Raw genomic sequence first — 15001 nt, forward strand, 5'->3', positions numbered from 1 at the left:
ATAGGAGAAATGTGAATGAACCCTCTCATCTTCTACATGCTATAAGCTGGCTTTTCTTAGGCCAATGCAAACAAAACCATGATATAACTGTGGCGGATCCATGGGAGATGTGCACCATTCTAAGGAGTCCTCACCTAGTACCATTCTGCTGAGCTGGGGGGATCATGCTGTAGTATACTGGAACGCCCCCTGCTGGGAGGCCTCCTTGCACAGACTGACTCACAGGAACCAACATAGGTTGCTGGAAAGGCGGCTGGACCACATTCTGTGAGTCATTACCCACTGGGACCTGGTGGAGACAAGAAGAGAATGACCACTGCACCCACAATGAGTTCATCCAGAGAACAAGTCCAGTCAGGACTCTAACTTCCTTTCCCCGCCTCTGAGAGACTCCTACTCTCCCATTCTGCTTAAAGAAACTTCTTCCAGAGCTACTTTCATTCCTCTCCCCTCCAAACACCACCTTGGGTATCTGATAGAGAGGAAGGAACCTGGTTCCTTTAGCTCTTACTTCTCTGAGCATATGCTCATTTGCCTGGCTGTATAAAGACTAAACATTTTTTTCCCTTTTGTGGTGCAAAAGACTGTATAGGGTCTCACAAATGAAAGGCAAGTACTCTACTGCAGAGCCACATCCTGACTCGATTAAACATTTTTTTGTTTGTTTTTGGGCCACACCCGTTTGATGCTCAGGGGTTACTCCTGGCTATGCGCTCAGAAATCGCTCCTGGCTTGGGGGGACCATATGGGACGCCAGGGAATCGAACCGCGGTCCGTCCTATGCTAGTGCTTACAAGACCTTACCTCTAGCGCCACCTTCCCGGCCCCTGATTAAACATTTTAAATTAAACTATTCTCAGGCTCTTTGTGTTTTCTTTTAGAAAAAAAAAAAAGCTAAAAGTTGTAGGGGAAATTGTACAATATTGAATGTTTGAGTTGTCAGACTGGATTATTGTGCTTTTCCCATCCCAAGGATTGGAGATCTTTCCCAATGCAGAATGCACCCACTTGGTAAGAAGGCAGTGGAGAGTATTGAACCACAAGGCCTTGCATCTGGCCCCCCAGGCTGTTCCTCTGGTTGTTGAGCAGGCCCTGGTTCTGTGGCTGCTGGACCCCAATCATGCCTTGGTAAGTTGCCTGCTGCTGGTTAGGCATCATGGGCTGTAAACCTAGGGATGGGCAAGGCAGAGGAAACGTTAGCATAGTCTCAACAATGTTTAGGAGATTACACTCTTATCGGTAGCTTCCCTGTTTTATCTTTTCTATTTTCTTTCTTGCAACACAAAATACTTGGAGGTCCCTTCTCCCTCTGTACTCAGGAGTCACTAACAGTGGTGCTCAGGATAGAATCAGGGGTTGGGGTTGGCCACATGCAAGGCAAGGCAAGTGCCTTAACTCCTTTCTTTGTTTTTTTTCCTCCTGTACTAAGCAGTGCAGGTGTGATTCAATCCCAACAATGCTCAGGAAACCAGGTGGTGCCAGGGAATGAGCTGGGATTGGCCTATGGAAAGCAAATTCCTTAACCCCTGCACGATCTCTCTGGCCCTACTTAACTTTTCTCCTTTTTTGGTGGTGCTGAAAATTGAACCAAGGCCTTGTGTAAGAAAGGCAAGAATTCTACTGCTGAGCCACATATACATCCTTGCACTACTTTACCTTTTCTCTTAGGAATTTGATAACTTCTGTCTCTTTTCTCTTTTTTTAACTGGGAACTCAACTTTCCTTAGTATCCACCCTTCCCCTACTCACTGCCTTCTTACATCAATAGTCATTCTTACCCGGCTGCGGGGATGGCTGGGGCAACTGCTGACCACGCTGGGGGCTATAGGCCACCGGGTGTGAGAGAGGTCGATATTGCTGGTTGGTGTTAGGATACTGTCCAGGAGGATAGTAAGAAACCTGGATCTAAGGTGTGAGAAAACATATGTGAGAGGGTCCTTCCAAATGTATTCCCCAAACTATTAAATGTATCCAAGCAGATGACTAGAATCTGTAAATGGGGATGTTTCGAACTAGACCAGGAAGGACTGTATCATGCAGGAATATGGGCTTCTGACTAGATCGACAGATGTTTTTTTTTTTTTTTTTTGCGTGGTTTTGAGTCACACCCGGCAGTGCTCAGGGGATACTCCTGGTTCCATGCTCAGAAATTGCTCCTGGCAGGCACGGGGGGACCACATGGACGCCGGGATTCAAACTGATGACCTTCTGCATGAAAGGCAAACGCCTTACCTCCATGCTATCTCTCCGGCCCCAGATTGACAGATCTTAAGTCTGGCTTCAAGGTGAAGAAATGAAGGTAGAGATGAGTATCTGGTCTACTACTTTCCAGATTAGAAAACTGGACAGATGGAGTTCCAGCTAGGGCTGAGAGCCCAGCTACTAACCTGCTGTGGGGGCTGCATGTAGCTCTGGGGTGGCAGGACTTGCTGAGTAGGGGGTGTGTGGCTCGAGGTGGAATAGTTGGAAGCAGGGAGGGGCTGTCCTGGAGAAGCCATAATGAAGCTTGTTTGCTGAGGATGCTGCGGGATGAGTGAGGGCTGAAAGAGAGCTGAGGACGGGTCGGCTGCTTCAGTGGAACCTTGTCGGCTAAGGCTCATTTGTCCAAAGGGGTTGCTGAGGTCATCTGCCTGTTAAGAGAGTTGGGGGAGACTCAAGATGCATGCCTGGCTTCAACAGAGACAGAAATCGTCTCCACAGCCCTCCTTATTTATACTTATTTGGAATTCCCCTTTCTCTATGTCCTGGGAGGCAGTTTTTAATTCCCAAATCTCTCCTATGGCATTTTAAATTGCTATGAATTGAACTGCTGCTTAAAATCAAACTCCATAGCCAGACTTCTTTCTACATGAGAGCTATATCAGTGATCATTCTAGTTATGATCTTTATTAGAATTAGTCCCAGGGAGATGGGACTGATGGGAGCTATGATACAATTTCTATATATAGAGGGGGAAAAAAACAGAACAAACTAGTGGGTAACTAGTGGATAACAACAAAAACAACAATAACAGTGAATGTTTCTAATTCCTGTCTTCAAGGCCCCAATCATACGTGGGGATTCATGCTGCCATAAATTCAATTTTACCTAAATTTTACCTAAAGACAATCCACTCAAGGTGGATCATGGGTGTGGTTCATGTGACTCCCCAGCTCTAGCCTGAGCAGCAGGGATACTAGTTGGACTTCCAATCCTGCTGCTTTTCTCCTTCTCCCTCTTGAGGTCATTTCCACCTCTGCTAGCCTAGAGTTTTCTTGCCCTTTGCAAACCACTTCCAATTCTCACCTCTCAAAGGAGAGCAGGGTGAGTGACTGAACTAGAGGTCAAGGCTGGCAAGTCTGTAATTGCCTTTTTGCCCATTCCTCCTCCCTTAGAGTAATTGCCTTCCATCTCTTACTTGAATGTTGGGAAGGTTAGAATTTGTTAGTTTCTTCAACTTTAGACACGAATCGCTAATTTTCTCTTTTTTTCACACACAGACACAACACGAAGACACATAACAGAGCAGGAGTTCTCTTGCAAAAATGACTAGCAATAACAGACAATGCTTTCCTATGGTGTCAGTCCATATTCAGGAAACTTATTATTTTTTGGGGGGCCACATCCGTTTACTCCTGGCTATGAGCTCAGAAATCACTCCTGGCTTGGGGGGGGGGAAGACCATATGGGACGCTGGGGGATCGAACCGCGTTCCATCCTACGCTAGTGCTGCAAGGCAGACACCTTACCTCTAGCGCCACCTTCCCGGCATCAGGAAACTTATTTTTAAGTTAGCTATACTGTATTATTTTGGGGGTAGCCCACACCCAATTGTGCTCAGGGTTTTTTCTGGTTCTGTGCTCAGAAATCACTCCTGGCAGGCTCAGGGGAAAATATAGGATGCCAGGGATTGAACCCAGGTTGGTCGCATACAAAGAAAATGTGCATAACCCCTCCGTTGTGTAGGGGTGGGTCCAGGCCCTATCTATACTGTTTTCTCTGTGGGCAAGACTAGGAGGTAAGACGACTGGATTGTAGATAATTCTGCCTCCATATTCAAAGACTTTTTAGAATGGAGGTAATAAGTGAGTAAAGAGGGATTCTAGTGAATAGAAGCAGACAGATCTGATGAATTAAAAAAATACTAAAAAAAAATCCCATAACAAATATGACTTTACTATGACTTATTCATAACTATGTGGCAAATAAAACCTCAGGATTGGGGCCGGGCGGTGGCGCTAAAGGTAAGGTGCCTGCCTTGCCTGCGCTAGCCTTGGACGGACCACTGTTCGATCCCCCGGTGTCCCATATGGTCCCCCAAGCCAGGAGCAACTTCTGAGCACACAGCCAGGAGTAACCCCTGAGCATTACCGGGTGTGGCCCAAAAAAAAAAAAAAAAACACCTCAGGATTTTATTTGGGTATGAACATTACATTGGGGATGTTTTTTTTCAAGGTTTTTAGTTGCTCTGTTTTTAGGAGCTCTTGGCTCTGTGTTCAAGAGTTCTTGTGGTGCTCAGGAACCATCTACAGATGATTGATCTACAGGGATTGATGCAGACAAGTGTTTGACCCCTGTACTAACTCTCTGACTCAGGGGTACAAACTATTTAAATAGCAAATGCAATGGAAGAGGATTTTTTAAATATAAAATATGATAAGGTAAGATAAATCTGGATACACACAAACATACACACACGATTTTTTTTTTAGCCACACCTAGCAGTGTTCAGGGCTTATTCCTGGTTCTGTGTTCAGAGATCACTCTTGGCTGGGCTTGGGGGACCATAAGGAAAACTGGGGGCTGTTGAACTTCAATCCGCATGCAAGATAAGCACCCGACCTGCCATACTATCATTCTGGCCCTGAGAGGAGAATTTTTAGTTTTTACTGGGGGTACCAGAAATATATGCAATTATCTTTATTTGTAAATAAATAACAGAGTGGGGGAAACCATACAGAGCCAGGGACTGAACCTAGGGCTTTTGCATTCAAAGCAGTTGCTCCAATCCTTTGAGCTACTTCCCCAGTCTTTTTTTTATTTGCTTGTTTGTTTGTTTTGAGCAACATCTGGAGGTGCTGAGGAATCACTCCCAGTGGTGCTTCAGGGACTAGATGTAGTGCCAAAAATTGAACCTGGATAGGCAAGCATCCTAGCCTCTGTATTAATGCTCTGGCACATTGGGTTTGTTTGTTTGTTTGTTTTGGTTTTAGGGTCACACCTGGCAGTGCTCAGGGGTTACTCCTGGCTCTATGCTCAGAAATTGCCCTGGCAGGCCTGGGAGACCATATGGGATGCCGGGATTTGAACCACCATCCTTCTGCATGGAAGGCAAATGCCTTACCTCCATTCTATCTCGACGGCCCCATTTTTTTTTTTTTTTTTTTTTTTGGTTTTTGGGCCACACCCGTTTGATGCTCAGGGGTTACTCCTGGCTATGTGCTCAGAAATCGCCCCTGGCTTGGGGGGACCATATGGGACGCTGGGGGATCGAACCATGGTCCGTTCCTTGGCTAGTGCTTGCAAGGCAGACACCTTACCTCTAGCGCCACCTTCCCAGCCCCCCGGCCCCATTTTTTTGAATTATTTTAAAAATAATTTTTATTTTGACGAAAGTGAATTACAAATCTTTCACAAATATTTTCGTGTTTTTTATTTTTAAAGAAAATTAGAACTATTCTATAATGAATAAACTAATGTCTCTAGACATGGTCATGGAACAGATAAAAGAGCCCAAGACAGAGCTCAAGATAGACCAGTCAATTTCCTTCTCACAGGGGAACTCAATGTTGCTACAACTAGTCATTTTTTTCTTAAACTTTATTGAATGATTGAATGGTTTTTGGGCCATACCCAATGGCACTTGGGTTACTCCTGGCTCTGCGCTCAGAAATTGCTCCTGGCAGGCTCAGGGGACCATCTTGGATGCTGGGAATCGAACTGGGTCCCTCCCGGGTCAGCTGCATGCAAGGCAAATGCCCTACCACTGTGCATCTCTCTGGCCCTACATCTAGTCATTTTTATTTGTTCTGGAGTCATGCTCAGCTGAGCTCTGGGATCACCCGTGGGGGCTGGGTGTTGATATCAAACCTGGGTCTGCTGCATAAAATGCAATAGCCTACTTGCTGTACTATCTCTCCAGCCCCATCCATCCATTTACAGTCTAAAGTGCTGTTTCTGCTGAGTATAGTTCAGTCTGTGTTGCTACAATGGGGGAAGAAGTGGGTGGGCCACAACCAGCAGCGTCTTGAATAGGTACCATGTGGAGCCTGGAATGACCAGGAGGGCCCCATGGAAGGTAAACACTCTGACCCCTGGTGGCTCTTTGAAACATAACCTTTGTTTTAGAAAAGCCTGGTGGCTATGCAAGGTTGTCATGGACTGACCCAGACACACCCACAGAGAAGTGACACATGAACAAGACAACAAGGGGTCTGAGATTTATACCATGTTGTACTGCTGGGGCGGAGAGACTGGCAGAAGGACTTGGGGACAGGAGCTTGGAGAAAACTGAACAGGCTGCGGAGAGGGCTGCAGAGCCGGGACTGGCTGTGGACCAGCAGAGAAGCACGTGGAAAAGGGAAGAGAAAAGGGAGGCACAAGGAGAGGCAGTGGGGCAGAGACGGGGAGGGAAGAGGAAGGAACAACACGGTTAATTATAAAAAAATTTTCACATGAATAGCAAAGCTGCTGCAGAGGAGGCTGAAAAGCAAGCCTAGGATTGTTTGTGGTTTTCATATCCCTGACAAACTGGCAGTTTCTCTTGTCAGAAGAGCCCTACTGCAGAACCGGATGCATGAGCTACTCGAGGTGCTCTGCAGCTGCCCAGAGCAGCTGAAACACTCTCAAAAACGGTCTGCTGCTTCATTTCACACAGCTTTCCCACCAGCATTTTATTTTTTGAACACCTGATTCCTGGGGAGGGCAATCACAACCCTCCCAGGATGCACACTTGAGAAGGGATTCCTGTCTGCATTGCTGTATTGCTTCTACAAAGGGTTCATCCAAGGTCTGGCTCTGCTTTCCTGACTTCACACCACAGCTCTCCTGGAGGAAGTACTCATTCACAAGGATCTGCTCCCTCCCCAGGGCAGACAAAGTAAAAACAGCCAGTTCACGCCTGGTTCCAGACACTTTCTTCAGCTCAAGCTTGTTCTCTGCTCCTTTAGGCTGTGAACAGAGTATGGAAAAAAATACCCCAGAAGCAAAACAAGGAGGGATTTAGGAATAAAAGCGAAATGGCATGATTTTTGCTCCTGTTCCTTCAGTCCCTTCACTAGCCTCAATGCAGAAGGGTGGTTTTTATTGTTGTTGTTGCTTTTGAATTATAATCATGCTGTGTTCTAAACTACCTAATGGGTTAATTATGTTTTGGTCTCTCTTCTTCCATTTAGTCATTTCAATCACCTGATCAGTTCTCCTGAAAATAGGTGGTCTAGGAGAAAGGTCAAAGGCTAGAAAGGGGGGTTATAAGAGTCCTATCTGGTGTCTCATTTACAGACATTGTCTTGTTATAGTCTCACACTAATCCTATAGAGAGAAATGATATGTTGTATTTGTAGCTAAAATACTAAGACTCAGAAAAATGAAATCACGCATCTAGGATCACATATGGCAGAGCAGGTATGGTTTATGTGTTTATGTGTTCTCTTCCCTTCTCTTTCCCTTCCCCTACTGGTGCTGTGATGACCTGGATCATCTACATGGACTTCGCTGAGCTGCTTGTAGGGGGCTGTTGGAGTGCATGTACATGTGCTCACGAGGGGGTCATGCTCCTCAGCTGTGGTGCTAACACATACCTGGAGACAATGAGGCCAGAAATGGCTTGTGGTGCTGGGCATCACAGACAGCAGGGCTGCCAGGATCATGCCCAGCACATGTGGTGGAACTGGGGATTCAATGCATGCTCTCAAGACAAGCACTTCCTCTACTAAGCCATCTCCTGTGCCTGGCTCACGTTTGTCTCATTCCACTGTAACAGTAGGGTAGGGAGGGAAGGAAGATGTCAAATAAAATCACACAAACATCTTTGTGTTGTAGCATTATTCTCCTTCCTTTCTTTCAATGCAGGGGATGAAGAATGTGGAGGAGGGCCAGAGTGATAGTATTATGGGTAGGGCATGTGTCTTGCATTCGGCCAACCCGGCTTTAATCCCATATGGCCCACTGAGTACACCCAGGAGTAATTCTTGAGTTCAGAGGCAAGATTACTCCCTGAGCATTGCTGATGTGGTGCCCCGCCCCCCCCCCCCCAAAAAAAAAAGAATGTAGGGGAAATCAACATATTAGCAACCTCTCTTGCCATAAATCTCTGGATCTTTTTACCAGGGGATTAGCACCTCTGAAGGCAGAGAGTCTGGAAATTATAATATATACTCGACTCTCTAAACAGATGTGTTTTGTTCTGTTTTGTTTTTGGGTCACACCGGGCAGCGCTCAGGGGCTACTCTTGGCTCTGCATATCCAGAAATCACTCTTGGAAGGCTCGGGGGCGGGTGTGTGTGTGTGTGTGTGTGTGTGTGTGTGTGTATATGGGATGCCCAGGATCAAACCCAGGTTGGCTGTGGCAAATGCCCTACTGGAGTGGCAAAAGCCCTATGTTCCAGCCCTACTCCTGATATCTGGATTAGATAAAATATGACTCATCTTGAGATCCACTGTGTGACTACTGTGAAATGCAAGACAGGCTGCCATAGCCTCAGGTATAATCTCGCAACTTTCCAGCACAACCTTCTCTAGGTAAGCCAGTACATTCCAGACAGAATTGGCCAAGCTGCTCTGGGTGAATGATTTGGGCTGGTGCCTTTTAAGCCCCTCTTTATTACCCTAATCTTCTACTCTTTTGAGAAAGGGCTAATTATGTTTCATGCCTCATATACTCTGGGGGAGAAGAGGATGGTGAAATGTAAAACAAGTCTACCTGTTTTCTTCACATTCCTGAGTTCTGAGGCAAAGTGAAAAAGCAATGATGCTCCTCTTATAGGTTTCTTTTGAGGAAGGATTAAAATAAAAACAGGGTCTCTGTACAATTTTAACGTTATTCCACTAACAGTTTCAGCTGCAGGTTTTCTTCCTGGACAGTCTCAAAGATCAGAGTCAAGGAACTTCAAAAGAATAGACTGAATTTAAGACTAAAAAGACTAGACTGGCTCAGGGGGACTGCCACCTACTGGTGAATTCTAAACTACATCATTGAACTCTGGAAAGATTCGACACTGATACCCTGCAATGCTCAGGACTTACTACTGCCTCTTTGCTCAGGAATCACTCCTGGCAGTGCTTAGGGGAAAACATGGGATGCCAGGGATCAAAGTTGGGTCAGATGTGTACAAGAGCCCAACTTGCTGTAGTATCTCTAGGGACCCTAAAATAATTATTATTGCTTTGAATTTAGGGCCACCCCTTGTAGGGGGCTACTTCAAGATCAGTGCTTGGTGCTTCCTTCTGGCAGTGTTTGAGGGACTATGCTGTTTTGGAGATTTGAATCCAAGTCTTGTTACATCAAAGTATGTACTCATTCCCTTGAACTATGTTGCCAGCCTTCTTAAATGTTTTTTGTTTGTTTCTGATTTTGGGCCAAGCCCAGCAATACTTATGGCTTCCTCCTGGCTCTGTTCTCAGGGAACAATAAGAGATGCTGGGCACCGAACTCAGATTAGCTGTGTGCAAGGCAAGTACCTTACACACAAATATCTGACACATTGCTTTTCCTTTTTTGTTCCTTTTATTTTGGGGTAATAGGTGGTGCTCATGATTTATGTTTGTCCTTCACTTAGGGCCAAGAACTGGACTCCTAGTGGTGCTTGGGAATCATATGGAGTGCTAGGGATTGAATCCGGATTGGCCACATGCAAAGCAATCACCTTACCCGCTGTACTATCTCTCTCACTATCTAGCTTCTTTAGTTTTAATTTTTAGACCATACCTTATAGTGCTCAGTGGCTACTTTTGGCTCAGTGCTCAGGGGTTGCTTCAAGTGATGCTTAGGGACTGACACTTGCATGGAAAGCATGCACTCCAACCAACTGAGTTATCTCATTGGCCCCAAGACCTAACTTCTTAAATTCTAATTGAATGAGTCAAAAAAATTGGCAACAGTGAAAAGTTTCTGAAAAATGCAACAACCAAAAATGAATTCAAGACCAGCCACATAATGAATCCAAGTATTTCTAGCAGTGGAAACCTATGTTCATAAAAGCAAACTACAGGGGCCGGAGAGAAAGCATGGAGGTAGTGCGTTTGTCTTGCATGCAGAAGGACAAAGGTTCTAATCCTGGCATCCCATATGGTCCCCTAAGCCCGCCAGGAGCTATTTCTGAGCCAGGAGTAGCCCCTGAGCACTGCCAGGTGTGATCCAAAAACAAAAACAACAACAACAACAACAACAACAACAAAAAATCAAGCAAAAAAACGAACTGCAAATGGAAAAATGTTTAAGAAACTCAAATCTCCACATCACATTAGTGAGAATGGTCCACTTCAAAAAGTTTGGTAACAGTCACTGCTGGCGACCCTCATGGTGGTGAAAAAGAAATCCTCATTCACTGTTATTGAAGCTATTATTTGATTTAGCCTCAATGGAAAACTGTAGAAATTTCTCAAAAAATTAATGGGGCTGGAGAGATAGCACAGTGGTAGGGTGTTTGCCTTGCATGCAGTCGACCCAGGACAGATTCCTGGAATCCCATATGGTCCTCCAAGCCAGGAGCGATTTCTGAGCACAGAGCCAGGAGTAACCCCAACACTACCAGGTATGGACACCTAGAAATCCAACAAAGCAAAACAACCTCCCCAACTTAAGCCACTTTCATATGATCCAACAATTCTACTCTTTGATGTCTATTCCAAGAACACACACATACAAAATTAAAAAATATATTTGCATAACTGTATTTGCTCACTGTAACACTATTTATAATAGCCAATATCTTAAAAAATCTTGAGTACATGGGCCAGTGATAATACAGACGGCAGGGTGTTTGCCTTGAATGTGGCCTACCCATATTTGATCCTCAGCAATCATATGGTCTTCTGAGCCCTCCAGAAGTAATTCCTGAGTGCACAGCCAGGAGTAATTTCTTTTTTTTTTTTTTTTTGGTTTTTGGGCCACACCCGGTGACGCTCAGGGGTTACTCCTGGCTATGCGCTCAGAAGTCGCTCCTGGCTTGGGGGACCATATGGGACGCCGGGGGATCGAACCGCGGTCCGTCTCCTAGGCTAGCGCAGGTAAGGCAGGCACCTTACCTCCAGCGCCACCGCCCGGCCCAAGGAGTAATTTCTTAGCATCACCACACATGGCCCAAAAACACCCCCCCACAAAAAAAAAAAAAAACCTTGAGTACAACAACATAAGTTATAAAGAAATTGGTTTATATGTTCAATGGAATATTACTTAGTTATTAGCTGTAACCTTACAGTTAGCTACAACTTGGGATAGAACGGAAAGGTGTCATACTGAGCTAAATGAGTCAGAGAAAAAGGATATTCAAATACAGATGATCTCATTCATATGTGGAGCATATAGAACAAAGGAATAGACAATGGTTCAGGAAAACAATTCCTGAGATTCTGCTTATAGAACTGAGCCTGCTAAGACGGAGGGATGAGAAGGGACTTAGAGGCAGTGGTGAGGGCTGTGGCATTCTGGTATTAGATGTATGGTGACACTGTCTACCTAAAACATTAATACTATTATAAATCATGATACCTCAGTAAGATGTAAAATACCTCAGTAAAAATGTACAATAGAAAGATAGTTCAATGGGCTAAATGGAGGCCTGGATTCAATCTCTAGTATCATATGGTCCCCAGAGCACCACTGGGAGTGACCCTTGAGCTATCCTTGAGCATAGACGTATGACTAATAATTACCTCTCTTTCCCCTCAGAAAGAAATCTTGACCTAGTTTCAGGATTCCTGAAATTAGATATTAAAACTATAGTAGTTGGGGCCGGAGAGATAGCATGGAGGTAAGGCATTTGCCTTTCATACAGAAGGTCATTGGTTCAAATCCCAGCATCCTATATGGTCCCCCGAGCCTGTCAGGAGCGATTTTTGAGCATAGAGCCAGGAGTAACCCCTGAGCGCTACTGGGTATGACCCAAAAACAAAACAAACAAAAAAACAAAAAAACTATAGTAGATAAAAAAAAAAGGGGAGAGTGATAGAACAGCAGGTTGGGTGTTTGCCTTGCAAGTGGCCTACCCGGGTTTGATCCCTGCATCCCATATGGTTCCCTGAGCCTGCCAGAAATAACCTCTAAGTACAGAGCCAGAGTAAACCCTGAGCGCCATCAGGTATGGTCCAAAACAAAAAAAGAAAAAGAGAAAAAATATATATAGAAATGTCGGTTTCTGAGGACAGAGAACAGAGAACACTTGAGGATAAAGTGCTTACTAAGAGTGCTTTTCAGCTGGAGTAACAGTACAGAGGGTAGGGTGTTTACCTTGCACATGGTTTGATCCCCGGCATCCCATGTGGTCCCTTAAGAAATGCCAGAAGTGATTCCTGAGTGCAAAGTTAGGAGTAACCCTGAGCATTGCCAGGTGTGGCCCAAAAACCAAAACCAAAACTAAACAAACAAAATAACCTCCCCAAACAAACAACAAGCAATTTTTTTTTTTTTTTTGGTTTTTTGGGCCACACCGGTTTGATGCTCAGGGGTTACTCCTGGCTAAGCGCTCAGAAATTGCCCCTGGCTTGGGGGAACCATATGGGACGCCGGGGGATCGAACCGTGGTCCTTTCCTTGGCTAGTGCTTGCAAGGCAGACACCTTACCTCTAGCGCTACCTCGACGCCCCGTCAAGCAATTCTTTACACAAAAGAAAATTAGTGTAGATACTGCTCTCCTCAATGTATTAAGGAGACTTTTTATAACTTTTTTTGTTTGCTTTTGGGTCACAGCTGGCAGTGCTCAGGGGCTACACCTGATGTGGTGTTTGGGGAACCAAAATATATATATTTTGGTTTTGGGGTCATACCTGGCAACACTCAGGGGTTACTCCTGGAAGGCTCAGGGAACCATATGGGATGCCGGGATTCGAACCAATGACCTTCTGCATGAAAGGCAAATGCCTTACCTCTATGCTATCTCTCTGGCCCCGTCGCATGAGATATTTTTATTTTTGTTTTTAGAACACATTCAGTGATGCTCAGGGCTTACTCCTAGATACATAATCAAGAATTACTCCTGGCAGTGCTCCGGGGATCATATGGAATACTGGTCACTTCTTCCAGGAGCCAGGTATGTCATGTACAAGTCAAATGCCCTACCCACTGTACTATTTCTCTAGTTTCAGCACACAAGACTTTTAAATATAAAATACTGAGGTTCCAGTTTAGACTGGGATCTAATTCATATAATTAGACATGCATGGTCTCCACAGAAGCAAAACTTTAAGTCAAACTCCAATTGGTATCAACTCCTGGCAGGAGGCTCCGGAGACCATATGGGATGCCAGGGGATCGAACCCGGATCCACCACATGTGAGGAAAATGCCCTACCCTCTGTGCTATTGCTCTGCCCCCACACCTGTTGACTTTTATTAAAAGCCAATACTTTGCCTTTACTCTTCTGTCCTACAACTAAAAAATAGGAATGGGGTGGGAGGGCTATGTCTCCCAAAACAGACCTTTGCTGTTATTGGCAGCACAAGATACATAACTTCTGCTTCTGTTTGCTTGAAAAGCGGAAGATGAGACTCCAGTGACTCACCTGTGAGATCATGTGATTATTCAGGGGTGGCTGTTGCTGAGGTGTGGGTGGGAGAGCAGGAAGTTGCTGTTGCTGTTGCTGCTGCTGCTGCTGCTGCTGTTGCTGTTGCTGCTGCTGGACAGTACAAGGAAGAAGGCCCCGGACAGACTGGGATGAGGGGACCTGGTTGCATACTTCTGGGGCACCTAGCACCATACCTAAGTCAAAGAAGGGACCCATCAAAAGTTGTAAGCACAGACCATGGACATACTCCTTCCAGGAACCAGTTTCAGGGCTCTACTTTTTCCTTGCTCTTCCTTCCCACCCTCTGTCCCTTGCTTCACTTTCTTGGGGTGAGTCCTGAAAAACAAGGCTGCACTGAGCTGACCTGCTGATAAGAATCTTCACTCCAGCAGGTTTCTGCTGCACAGGGACAGTAACCACCTTGCTGATATTTGATTTTAGAAGTGAACAAAATACGAACCTCCCGTGAAGTGCTCAGAATTTATGCAGTATGAGTAGATAAGTGAAAACGTGAGTGTTTACTCCTTGTAAAGGTATAGATTTCTAGTCATAACTAATAAATGATGTCAGTCTTCCTTTAGATTCCTTCTCAACTTGCAGCATCTCAGGAAAGGAGCCGAGAAGAGTCAAGAAGATAGTACAGAAGGCTGGATGAAGAACATGCTCTGCACTCAAGAGCCCAAGGTTCACCCCAGCACCACATGGTCTTCAAGCACTGCCTGGAGTGACAGTTTAAGTGCTGCACTGGGAATAGTTCCTAAGCACCACCAGTTGCTTGTTTTGAGTTGGCACAGAAACAAAAAGAAAAACCAAAACCAAAACCAACAAACAAAGAGTAGCTGAGGTGAGTTTGCTTCTCCAGAGCATATATGCATACACACACACATACATACATACATACATACATAGACTTGCCTATAGCTAGATTTCATTGCAAAGATCATGCACTCATCTATACCATTTCTTTTTTGTTGTTAATTTGAACCACACCTAACAGTACTCAGGGACTATTACAGACTCTGCTCTTGAGAGTCATTCCTGGCTGTGCTTAGGGAACCATAAACTACAAGGCATCCAAGTCTCCTCTATGTAAACAAGAATTCCAGCTTGGGGACTGAAGGGAGAACACAGCAGGTAGGGTGTTTGTCCTACACATGGCTGATCCAGGACTGACTCAAGTTCAATCCCCAGCATCTCATGTGGTCCCCAGAATCTGCCAGGAACAATTTTTGAGCACAGAGACAGAAGTAACCCCTGAACACTGCTGGGTGTGGCCCCCAAACCCCCTAAAAGAATTTCAGCTT

General features: G+C 45.1%; 1 protein-coding gene across 5 annotated transcripts in view; it reads right to left on the reverse strand.

The window, feature by feature from the left end:
• The window catches only part of R3HDM2 (R3H domain containing 2), a 183579-nt gene that overhangs the window by 18979 nt on the left and 149599 nt on the right, over positions 1–15001 (reverse strand). For 3 of the 5 annotated variants that reach the window (XM_049783057.1, XM_049783059.1, XM_049783058.1), the window contains 6 exons: positions 13695–13891; positions 6427–6528; positions 2388–2630; positions 1779–1905; positions 1009–1169; positions 135–289 (listed from right to left, as the gene is read on the reverse strand). In XM_049783057.1, coding sequence (XP_049639014.1) covers positions 135–289; positions 1009–1169; positions 1779–1905; positions 2388–2630; positions 6427–6528; positions 13695–13891 — 985 coding nt within the window. The remainder of the gene's footprint in view (positions 1–134; positions 290–1008; positions 1170–1778; positions 1906–2387; positions 2631–6426; positions 6529–13694; positions 13892–15001) is intronic. The other 2 variants (XM_049783061.1, XM_049783060.1) reach the window with 1 other exon arrangement.

Source organism: Suncus etruscus, chromosome 11 (genome assembly GCF_024139225.1).
Source record: "Suncus etruscus isolate mSunEtr1 chromosome 11, mSunEtr1.pri.cur, whole genome shotgun sequence".
Taxonomy (NCBI): Eukaryota; Metazoa; Chordata; class Mammalia; order Eulipotyphla; family Soricidae; genus Suncus; species Suncus etruscus.